Source organism: Lethenteron reissneri, chromosome 27 (genome assembly GCF_015708825.2).
Source record: "Lethenteron reissneri isolate LAM-NWPU_2019-01 chromosome 27, ASM1570882v1, whole genome shotgun sequence".
NCBI classification, from domain to species: domain Eukaryota; kingdom Metazoa; phylum Chordata; class Hyperoartia; order Petromyzontiformes; family Petromyzontidae; genus Lethenteron; species Lethenteron reissneri.
Window position 1 is genome coordinate 4,404,823 of NC_083805.1, and position 12,274 is coordinate 4,417,096.

Genomic DNA, 12,274 nt, shown 5'->3' on the forward strand with positions numbered 1-12,274 from the left:
GTATGTTTGAGACTGCGTGAAGATGTAAAGGTGCAGCCCTGAAATTTCCCGCTCGCACCATTGCTGGCAGATGGGCCTCCACACTAAAAGGTGTTGTAGAGAGGCCCCCCCCCCCCACCTCTAGAGGTGTGTTTGTGGCTACTCTTTCGAGGTGATAACAATCAAAATTCCACAAAGATAAACTTAATAAAGCAACTTGCTGTACTGCCATGTCTTGACCACCTCACAACCCAGTGAGATTTGGGAGTTTCACAAATCTGCTTTGCACCAATCCACCAACCCCTTGCCTCCGAAGCGCCGCTGGAACGCAGGCATGCAACGACACGCGCGGCTCAAATAATGATGTGTTTTTTGGTTGTGCCACGTATTGTACACCCAAGGGGTTGAACTGCATGCTGTATCACCCACAAACACAGAGCCACACAGCACAACTGCCAAAACGTACGCAGGAACAAAGACTTTTGGTTAAAGCAGCGTACGTCCTTTTGTGTTTATGTAATAATTTCAACTTATAACGAGCACAGTATACGCTCACTGTCGAAAGTGAGAGAATAACTCTGGAGGCATAAAGAACCGCAGACGGAGCAGGAAGGCAGCCAGGTGGTGAGCCGTAGCCAGAAATGGCCCAAGCTTAGGTGTTATTGGCCAATTAATAAGCGTGTACGCAGTTTATTACAGTGTTCTTATTACAGTGAACTTTCACCTGAAGCCCTCCCGTCATGACTCGCAGACCTCGACATTGGCATTTATCTCCTGAACACGTGGGCCATACCCTACATTAGAATAGGGGAAGAGAGAGAACTAGTTTGGGCTGTGATGCGCAAACACTACGGACCGCCACACTCGCCCTCGTGTATTCGACGGGAGAGGATTGCTCACCTGTGTGTGGACGCAGCACTCACACTCGTGTTATTAACACACACCTGAACATCGCAATGCGTGTCATCTCAGGTACACTGAAGTCGACGCCGAACCAGTGGGTCCCAGTGCTCGCCCCACATCGCTCCGCCGCAAATCCGTCGTGAAACAGCGGCCGTCCGGGAGTACCAAATAAATTCTCGTTAACCCCCGCACCTTCCGATACATAGGGACGTGAACCCAGTGCCGCCTGGTCGCTTAAAATCACGCCACCCCTTCTGGATCACAGCAGCCTCACTCCATGCCACAGATAAAAATGAAGGCGAGAGATGGAAGCAAGTCTGAACTGCAGCCGATGTCAAAAGTTAACGTCTCATACAGGACCCTACCGTGGAACCTCCCGGTTTCAACCTTCCACGCCGCCAATGCTCGACCATTAACTGAATCAGGACCGGGTATGGCCGATGCAGCCACCTGATGCACGAATCCCAAACGATCGACCACATTGTTTAACAGCTGCCTTCTTTACTCCTTTAAAGGAGGAACGGACGAGATCCACTCTGCGTCTGAAAAGACAATTGAGTGATTAACAAATCTAAAATTACATATTTAATCTGCTGCTATGAATGCATATGAGAGAAGAATAGAAGGCAGAGGAGCGTTTGGGGGGGAATGGACAGGGATAAGACCCAGGTGGTCCTCTTGTCAGGGTGGGGTTCGTACCAACTGCTCGGCTTAGACTGTGCAGTCTAAGAGGATGACTGACTACAAACAAGGGATACAGCTGTGGAGGATTAAACAGAGAGTAATCATATGTAAGATACATTCCTTTCATCTGTGTAAACTATATAGATACTTTAGTTAATTGTCGTTAGCCTGTTGCATATACTCTATTTTTTGAGTGAATTAATTGTTGCATATACTATATATTTTTAGTGAGTTAATTGTAAATAATAATAATATTTACCCAAGATAAACAAGTTCGACTCTCGCCCGCTGTTTTTCCGGTCCCAGAGTTTATTGCCGTAACCGATCATACAACTCATCACCTCTCCATCAAACGTCACCACACAGCCACCACTGCTTAAGCACAGAGACACATTTAGAAAAAGGCATTTTTTTTATTTGGATCTACATACTTATGTTAGTACTAAGACTGCCACGGTTTATTGTGAAATCGTCTGAGAGTTGCTGAGTAAACTGATGCTCTATATTGGTGCACCCTTTTCGTGAGCTTACAAGAACTTAGATTTCTAATTATTATAATGCTTATGAAATCCATCATATAATAAAAGATTACTACAATGTTGACCACTTTATTACATGGGCCTTCACAGTTATGAGCTATTGTGAACAGTGCTACATGAATAATAATGATTTAAAAAAATTATACTGTAATCGTGTTGAGTGTAAATCGTTTTCCTGAGGTGGACCGGTGGCTCAACAGTTACGTTAGAACCCTGATCTGGTACCGTTGAGTTCCGGTAGTCGAATCTAGGCAGTCACTTGTGATGGAGCGAGGTTCTCAAGTGTATCGAGTTGACAGTCTTGTGCTGGTTACCAACACCGACGCAAAAATTCCATCACGTAAAATTTGGTTACGCGCAGTTTGACTAAATTCGAGCTCTGAAAATTGAAAATGAATCTGTTTGACTGCTGTCCGACGTATTACTCTCAGTGGCAGAGTAGCTTGTAGAGTGCTGCCCTCTACCCTGTGGACCAGTGGTCACTTGAAGGGATTTTTAAGTGGTGGATCTGTGATATCCACTTCCACGGGCTGTTCTCTCAACATAAAGGTTTTCACTGCCCTGGGAGACATCAAAAATTGATTATTCATCTCATAACATGGTCAGGATATAAGTATGGAAAAAGACGAACACGTTTTTTAAAAGTATAACTTGTGTTCCAGTCTGAATAAAACTTATTTTAACACACACGTAGCTAAAAGACTACTGAAATACATGTTTTCACATGATTTACACAAACTATGATGTAGCACATCTAAATAAGTATTTTCTAAATTTTAAAGGCCAACAGTATATAGCCTGGTGACTGTATTTTTGGTAGCCATGTAACGATTTATCGATTGAAATTGATTCTTACGTTCCTGATAAATGTGGTTCTAAATAATTTTGAGGCAGACAATACAAACGATACAAAACAAATGTAAAACGCAACGTGATTTGGATTACATCAGAGAGCTGAGCTTACATTGCCAAGAATCGAGAATGCCGGCAGCAGCAGCAGCAGCAGCCGACAACACTCTCATTGAAAAAGTGAGAAGCACAGTTCAGTTCCTGAAAAAGCTCCTCAAGCACATGGATTGAGGCGTCCGACTTGGTGACGAACACCACATGGACAACCCAAAAAGACCGGAGAGGCAAAAACAAGCATCGGCTGTCGAATCGTGACGCCGCATTACGACAACTCAATGAATCGTTACATGCTTAGAACTCATCCCCAGGATGTTTTGCATTGCTGCAAGATGGTGAGCGTTGCGGACGGGCAGGGCTGAGCGTCGCGGCAACTCGCCGCTCGCTCATCTCGTGAGCTTCTGCAGGTGCTTGATGGCCGGGGGCACCGCCAGCGTGCCTTCGCCTTGCGGGTGCAAATAGTTCTTGAGCTTGTCGTGGGCTCCCATGATGCACGCGTTCACCTCGGCCAGCAGGTCAGCTCCCAGCGCCTCCTCGGTGCGGGCACGCCAGGCCACCAGAAGTGGGTGTGGTGCCAAGGGGTCGTGTCCGCACGCGACGGGCTGTCACGCCAGACAAGACGGATGTTATTGGCAGGCGGCGGAAATATAAATTACCTTCGCCGAGTCAAAGGTCAATGCGGCCGTGACCTTTGCTTCAAAGGCGGTGACCTGCCTGAGCGGTATCGTGTCTGCCATTTGCTGTCGAAGTTCACGGTTCGAACTCAATGACCACCCCGGTTAATACTTGTAAATAGGATGTTAAAGATGCCGTGATGTCATTTGAATAAAGAGTTGAGGCAATGTGTGCCGATATCGCGGCCCAAATTTTGCCGAATTTGATAACTTACAAATCACTTAATAGCGTAAACCACGTAGCTGCATCGCCCCCTATTGGCAGACCACGACTCGTCTGTGAAACAGCGTTTTTGTGATACCCTCGTGCTGGAAGAATGGCGCAAATACCAAATGTCCTCAATTACTATTGTTAGAATTATCATTGCAAGACATGCTGTATAAAACACAAAATTCACAACCAACTATTGTGTCATGAAAACCTTTCCAAGTCTGATTATGCCACGCTTATCAGTGACAGCCAATTGGCCGTGCTTATGTTCACCTGTGGTAGAAGCCGTCTGCTCAAACTCCGCACGTGTTAAATAAATTGCGAGATCGTAAGAATCCGGCGACGACCTCAAAACGGTGAATTGGCTTGAGCGAGGTCACCTGCATGAGCTCGCAGAGTGCCAGGATATCGGCCACCGAGATTTCCTGGCCGCACAGGAAGGGCTGGTCCTTCAGGAACTTGCGCTGCATGGCGACGAGTGTGTTCTCCAGGTCCTCCAGGGCCTCTTTGACCTTCTCGGGCTCCACCGGCTCCCTCGTGTATATCGGGATCAGCACCTGCAGCACGACACGATGAGCCACGCGCCGCGCTGGGTTCACACTCACACGCTGCAAACGATCTGTGCGTTCATGTGTACTGCACTGTGTGGTTTATTTTCTTTATGGGATGCATTTAAAATATATATATTTGTTTTACTCATTTCTCTAAAACTTATTTTTGTGTTTAGTTTGTTGTCCTTCCCCAGCACCTTCCATTAGTACGGTTGGCTACGTACGGTGCGAAAGAAGTTCAGCTTGTATACGTACATATTGCACCGCAGGGAGTTATTGACTGAATTCATCCACCTCCCAACCTCACCCGTTCCTCTCCAGTATGTTTGAGACTGCGTGAAGATGTAAAGGTGCAGCCCTGAAATTTCCCGCTCGCACCATTGCTGGCAGATGGGCCTCCACACTAAAAGGTGTTGTAGAGAGGCCCCCCCCCCCACCTCTAGAGGTGTGTTTGTGGCTACTCTTTCGAGGTGATAACAATCAAAATTCCACAAAGATAAACTTAATAAAGCAACTTGCTGTACTGCCATGTCTTGACCACCTCACAACCCAGTGAGATTTGGGAGTTTCACAAATCTGCTTTGCACCAATCCACCAACCCCTTGCCTCCGAAGCGCCGCTGGAACGCAGGCATGCAACGACACGCGCGGCTCAAATAATGATGTGTTTTTTGGTTGTGCCACGTATTGTACACCCAAGGGGTTGAACTGCATGCTGTATCACCCACAAACACAGAGCCACACAGCACAACTGCCAAAACGTACGCAGGAACAAAGACTTTTGGTTAAAGCAGCGTACGTCCTTTTGTGTTTATGTAATAATTTCAACTTATAACGAGCACAGTATACGCTCACTGTCGAAAGTGAGAGAATAACTCTGGAGGCATAAAGAACCGCAGACGGAGCAGGAAGGCAGCCAGGTGGTGAGCCGTAGCCAGAAATGGCCCAAGCTTAGGTGTTATTGGCCAATTAATAAGCGTGTACGCAGTTTATTACAGTGTTCTTCACTGCAAGGTACGCGGGCCATTGACGGCTCCTGGTGGCCTTTAATGTGGCCCCTGACATGCGCCCCCCGACAATACAAAAATGTGAAACCACCCCCATCATCATCATCGTGCTGTCAAACCCAATGGTTTCAAATGTGTGGCGGCCTCTCACACTGATGTCTTATCGACGAAAGTGGGCCCCCTCCAGCAAATTTGCGAAAAACACTGCTTTACTGTGTCCCCTCTTGTTGCTCGGGTAGTGATGCGACTCTCAATGAACGTCAAGGGTAGTGGCAGCGTGAAGCCAACCTCCAGCCAGAAGACCTTGGCGGCGTGCGGACGCACACTCGTGTGCTGCCATGACAGGTACTCGTCCACGCGTGCTCGCTGCTGGACGTCCGCCGGGTACCAGTGGTCGGGCACGAGCGAGGAGTAGCGCGCCAGCAGGTAACGCAGGATGGCCACGCTGCCAGGGTCATCATCATCAGCAGCAGCAATGGTGGAGGATTTTTTGTATGTAACAAAATAATAGTAAAGTTACGCGTCAGCGGTTTCGTATCGCGAGATGAAGTATCCGTTTGTAACGAGGTCACGCCTGCAGAACAGTGTGACCCCGTGTTGGAGAACAGCCCTCAGAAGCAAACATTGCAGAGCTACTTGTAAGGTTGGTATGCAATTCTCAGAGCTGGAATTTAGCTGAATTAAATTATAAAACAATATTTGAAAACTAAAACTATTTAACTTTTTTTATTCTACCAGATAAGGCTCTTTTTCAGAAACGGCCTGGCCACAAATGATATCCCAAACAAAAGTGGCTTATCATGTGGACATTTATATACAGCCAAATACTCTAAACGCATATTTCTTAATGTGGAAGGGAAAACCAGAGGACCCGCAGAAAAATCCACATGGCCACGGGGAGAACATGCAAACTCCAAATATACAGCAGGCATCAGGGTTGGGTTCGAACCCATGACCTCCTGTATACCAGGCAAGGCAGTTAACTTCTCTCCACCGTGGCGTTTTATGTGATTTTGTGTGATTTTGTGTGAGCAGTCATTGGTGACCAGGCTGAGATCATCAGCTTTCTCCTCTTGAGAATCCAGTTAGATCACGGATGGCTAAAATCTAAATCGTACCCGTGGGTATAGCTCTGCAGACTTTAATACCAATGTCTGTTGCACAATTTTATTTCGTAAAATAAAAATCTAAGTGGTTTCCTGTTTAATAGAGTAAGGGTGGGTGGTGTTTTTTTCGCGTTTCCAGCTCTGAGCAAAACTTGAAGAACAAAAAGCCAGACTTGTACAGAGTAGACGAGGTTAATCATTGGACAACATTAACTTAGAGATGGCCAGGTGCATTCAGCTGACACTGCTGAGTTATTGGGGGTCAAATCTGATTTTCAGCATACAGTACTTGTGATTAAACTGGGTCTTCAGCTGTGGTGGGTTGTCTCAATGGTTACACGCAAAGAAACTGTCAAGTTAAATTAAGCTGTTTAGTTTGGCATGTTCCAGCCCCGGGAATCTTACTAAAATTTCTTTGATTGACATGCGATGAGAAATCTTCGCGGGATATTAGAAGCTGTGCCCCTCGTGTGACTAGAGAGGCCGAGTATTGAAGTGCCTTCAGATGCAGTTCTGCAACATCATCATCTTCCAGGACCGCTTGACTGACACAGGGTGATGCACCGCTCTCTGCAAGTGCAGAATGTAAATGTGGCTTCATCTCTTCTCACGACACCCAGTGGAACAACTGGAATACTATCTCTAGATAAAATGTGTTTTTTTTTTTAAGTTAAGTTAACTCCCATCATTGAACATTTTCTATACGTTGCAAAGTCTGCTGATTGCCACAAAAATGCACACACACAACCCAGTTTGGTGGGGGGGGGGGAGGTTGTCCTTGATGCGGGGGAGTGTTAAAACTGCAACGCTCGAAGCTCAGCCTTGGCTGGCTGGTTCACTCTGTGGAATGCAAGGTTGAGTGGAACACACAGCGACTTTGTAAGAAGCGGCCGCACTTCTCGCCATTAGCTCACCACTCTGCAAGTGCGAAGCCATCGTCCAGGATCGCTGGCACCTTGGCCAACGAGTTCACCGCGAGGAACTCCTCGGAGTAATTTTGACCTGTGACATCAGAACACACTTTTTCAGTTACTGAAGAAGCTCCCAAGCACGTGCGGTGTATCTCGCGACATGCCGAACAACGCACCTAAAAACTAACCGCGAAAGCGCACAGGGGGAGCCGATACGGCACAACCGTGAAAAACCTACGGGGTAGAATGCTGGTTGACGGCCGCCCCGTGCCATCACCATCCATTACGGTTTCGTGATGCCACAATCGGTTAATCTCTGTCCTGCGCATTGGCTGATCTTTATCACTGCATCCCCGTGTAAATTATCCTCTTGCACGCATCCTTTCTGGCCATGATGTATTCTGCCTAAGCCCATTTAAAAGCAAAAGCAAATTGAATGTTAAGGTGTCTCTACATGCGTGTGTATTGGGAACGACTCAAAATCCATCTCGATCCATAACCTGTCCAATCGTAAACGTCGTGTGCTTGTGTACACCATATGTTGATAATGATGGGATGCCTGCAGGTGACAGTGCAGGTTGCTGAGATTTCTGTGCGTGGGTGCAGATGAGGGAGCACTGCCTCCGTGCATGGGGTTTTGTCTCGTCACTCTAGGGGGTCCTCACATACACACACAGGAGCACGCAGAGAACGGTTAGAAATGCGAAGCAGGGGCACACCTGGAAAAAGTCCTGGGCAAAGATTGAAAAATTATCCTCACATTTGCTCTAGACTGCATTTGAATAAAGGTAACGTTTAAATAATTTCCAGCCATTCTCGATCAACCAATGGACACGACAGCCTTCCAAAGCATTGTCGGTCACGGTAGGATGTTTTTGACCATACTTCACCATGCTGGTCAGTGTGGGTTGCTGAAGAGGTTGTGGAGGCGGGGCTGGATGCTCCCCCCCCCCCTCACCTTCAACCCGCACTGCTCAGTGTGGTGAAGTATGCCCATGCAACATACGAATCGCGTGATCAAACTGCACGCCCATGACGAGGCAATTCGGGAACTCAAACTGATGATACCCATCCCGTGCAAATCTAATGAACGCATCCTGAGTCTCAGGAATCGACGCGTACGGCTTGCCGCTCGGGGGCTTCAAAAAAACAAGAATACTTCACGACGCAATGAAGGGAGGCTACAGCGTTCCAAAAGCATGTTTCCTTCAAACAAACATTAACACTTGGGGTAGCCCAAATGTCAACAACGTCATCATCAGCCGTGGTCTATCCACTGCTGGATGAAGGTGTTCCGCAAGTCGCCCCCATCTCTCACAGTTTTGCGATGTATCGTCGCCCGAATAAAATATCCACTTTAGGTTTTATAGGAACAAAAAAACCCACAAACACGAGACTGATTTTGACATCACTTTCAAGCTGCAGATGCTATGATGCGAATGGTAAATTACCAAATGAATTGCGTTTGATGCTGATACGGGTCGATTTGCAGAATTTTGTCTTAATTTACAGGCAGGCAGGCCCCTTATGAGTGGAACTGAACATGTTTTAACGCTCACGGCCACACGCAATGTCTCCGTTGGCATTGGCTGCCCCTTGTTAATGTCTGCCTCGGGCCAAATTTAACAACCAAGAAATCTTCTGTAACACACGCACATGCGGTTTAAGTCGGACCTATTTATTTCCACAAACACAAGTGAATTATCTTCTTGGTTCTTTCGGTAAAGTCACGTAGAAGGGAAATAATAAAATAATAAAAATAAGATATAATAAAATACAATTCTCAAGACGTTTCGGCCACAACGCAAGCAGCCGTCCTCAGGTGGAGAACAGGTCTGTCGAGTAGACAGAGTCAGACTCTCGACAGAGTCAGACTCTCGACAGACCTGTTCTCCACCTGAGGACGGCTGCTTGCGTTGTGGCCGAAACGTCGTGAGAATTTTATTTTATTATGTTTTATTTGTATTATTTTATTATTTCCCTTCTACGTGACTTTACCGAAAGAACCAAGAAGATGAATCCCTGCAGTCACGAAAGCTTTAAATTGAAACGAGTGAATTATATGACCCCCCCCCCCCGTTAATTTCAAATGCACGGGTATGCAATAATAATTCACCGTTGTTGACCACTTTAAGAAATTGGAACCGCTAAAGTTATGCCACCTTCACGTGGTACCGACAAGATTGAAAACTCATTTCTTTTTAGAACTGCTTTCAGTGTGTGTGTGTCAAATCACGATTGTGTGTGTTTAGTTTGTTGTCTATTTCCCGCACCTCCGATTAGCACGGTTGGCTTCGTCGGGTCTGGGCTCATGGACTAAAAGTGTCCAACTCTCAGTAGCAGCTGCAAGGCACTCAAACAATAGTGCTCTTGTGAAATAAATTAATAAACATCTGCCTATGGGAATTGCAGACGAGTACTCTATAACAACATTTATTAAGACGTCTCTACTCCGGTTTCAACCTTTGGAGTCTTCAGCAGCAGTTACCTTTCCGTGAAACGAATAATGCTGGGTTTACATGACGCTCCATAGTAAATACAACATAAGTAATTAATTAATATTTTTAAAGATGCGTACATAGTTGCGGAGAATTCCTGACTTCTTGTGTGGCCGTACAATTTGTTCGCTTTACACCGCTGCTGGGCTTCGACGAGAGAGGGGAGAGAACGGTGTAAACGCCCTCTCTGTAGGGGGTGTTTTGGCCTACTCTTCCAGAAACACTGGCCGGACATCTCGGAAGAGGTGGAAAGAAACCTACAACTTTACCCCCCACCAAACGTGACCTGTTTGATCATCTAACGGGACATCTGTAAGCAATTAAAAAGAAAAGAAAACGCTTCATAGCTCATCGGATTTCTCCAGGATAAATATTCCGATTTCGGATAAGCTGTGTGGGGGGGAGGGGGGGGTGATTAAACAGACACAAAGACTTAACCTGTCAGAACCGTGTTCCTGAACGCGCAGAACACGTGCAGGAACACAGGGAATGCGGTGTGGTACCTTTGGCGAGCTCCACAGTCTTCTGGACGAAGGGGATGTTGTTCTTCTTGAGGAATATCACCAGGGCTCTGCACGGCTGCGACATCAGGTCCACGTACACCTCCAGACCCATGGCGATCAATTAACCCTGTTGCGGTGGGTTAGTTTTGAGAGGGGTTATTGTTTTTGTTCGTTAAATCAGACTTGGCAGTCGCCGGGCCAACAAAACGGAGCGGTGAGCTACGACTGTGAGAATCTGCAGGAGGATCAGCAGCATCAGCAGCAGCAGTGAGATTGAGTTAAGTGACACAGCGAATTGGGAAGAAAACAAAAACAACCAAAAAAAACCGATGCGACAACAAAAATAAAACCCCCACCGCGAAAACAACAACGCCAAAAGTTGGTCGAGGCCGACGAGAGAGATGAGAGATCAGATGAGAGATGAGATGAGAGAGAGAGATGAGAGAGAGATGAGATGAGAGATGATGTCAGTAAAGGTTTGGCCACCGCAGCGTTCGCAAGCAGCTTTATAGACGCGGGCTTGCTGCTCGACCTCGGTCATCCAATCACGCCGGGGATGTTGAGGGCCCATTGGGATGGGTTTTGGTGGGGGTCGGATGTGCGTGCGAATACATTCGGGGTTATTGTATTCCCTCCCCGTGTGTGATTTTTTTTCTCCCCCCCCCCCTCTCTGCTTTGACGGGGTCGTTCATAATTTATTTCTTTAGTTTATCCCAACCGCCTCTGTAACCCCACAACCCCCACGCTATTTCGCTCTCTCTCTCTCTCTGTGTTGCACCCTCTAGGGAGGTTTCTCGGAGTTCGTGTACCCTGAAGCGGAAATTCCAGTTAATTTGAAGTTGGGAGAGAGAGAGAGAGAGACGCCTTAGGTCAGGTCAGAATCATGAATTCAGCTGAGAAACCGCATTGCTGCATCGCAACTGAGGGGCCCTCGTGTGGAGGGAGAGCGAGTTGGGGGCTTGTAATAAGATGGAAACTTTGAGACAAAGAGAAGACGCATGGGGGAAGAGGGCATGGAGAGAGAGGGAGAGAGAGAGGAACACGCCGGAGATTTGGAGAGGGACGGAGAAGCAAGAGGCACGAATATGTACGACGATAGTGCGTGTCCGATCTTAAACAATCGGTGCAGGCCGGAAAACACACAAGTTTCAAGCAGCACAGGCAGCCGTGGAGAAAATGAAAGCACTCGTCAGCGTGTGTGCGTTTTGTAAAACAAAACAAAATCTGTCAACAGTTCCTGAAAAACTGCAATGTCATCTCGTCTTAAGGCCCCCATCTAACCTATATATTTCAGCAAATCTGACTGACGAGCGAGCAGAAAATGAGACTGACAGATAACTATAGACCTGTTTGGTTCTCATTAAGACTCACCAGTTGCAATAGAGTCACCAATGCTCACTGCTGCAAAGGCTGCCTCTGGGAAACATTTGCAGTCTCCACTTCTGTACTTATGGGGCGCATGAGCTCGGCTCATGCCAAAAATCGTCAAATCTGTAAGTTGCGAGATTTTCTGAAAATCCATCATAACAGAAAAAGCAAGGGATGGTTAGGAAGAGATACACGGAGAGTCGGAGAGCAAGAAGAGACAAAGAGCACATGGGGACAGATAGAAAAAAACATTGACAATCGATAATGCTATATAGAACACTGTTTCACAATTTCAACTGCCACTCAAGACTTCAAAAGCATACTTCACAATGTAACGAAGCGAGGCCACAGCATTCCAATTCATGTGTTTTTTCTTTACAAACAACATCAATAATTGACCGGGAGTAGCGTTATAGTCAACATCATCAGCAGCAG

At 46.7% G+C, this 12,274-nt stretch overlaps 1 protein-coding gene across 1 annotated transcript; it reads right to left on the reverse strand.

The window, feature by feature from the left end:
* Window positions 1-1,855: 1,855 nt before the first annotated feature.
* On the reverse strand, window positions 1,856-10,991 carry LOC133348405 (glutathione S-transferase theta-3-like). The gene is made up of 5 exons (XM_061561198.1): window positions 10,472-10,991; window positions 7,474-7,561; window positions 5,742-5,898; window positions 4,277-4,453; window positions 1,856-3,613 (listed from the first exon to the last, which is right to left on the reverse strand). Exons 1-5 carry the CDS (start codon window positions 10,581-10,583, stop codon window positions 3,398-3,400), a joined length of 750 nt encoding a protein of 249 aa, XP_061417182.1. The 5' UTR covers window positions 10,584-10,991; the 3' UTR covers window positions 1,856-3,397.
* Between the last annotated feature and the right edge of the window lie 1,283 nt (window positions 10,992-12,274).

Coding starts and splice junctions, on each gene's coding strand:
- LOC133348405 (XM_061561198.1), bottom strand. CDS start 10,583: ATGGGTCTGGAGGTGTACGTGGACCTGATGTCGCAGCCGTGCAGAGCC. Junction 4,454..5,741: donor CCAAGGTCTTCTGGCTGGAG/GTTGGCTTCACG, acceptor GTCGTGCTGCAG/GTGCTGATCCCGATATACAC. Junction 3,614..4,276: donor CACTCTGCGAGCTCATGCAG/GTGACCTCGCTC, acceptor CTGGCGTGACAG/CCCGTCGCGTGCGGACACGA.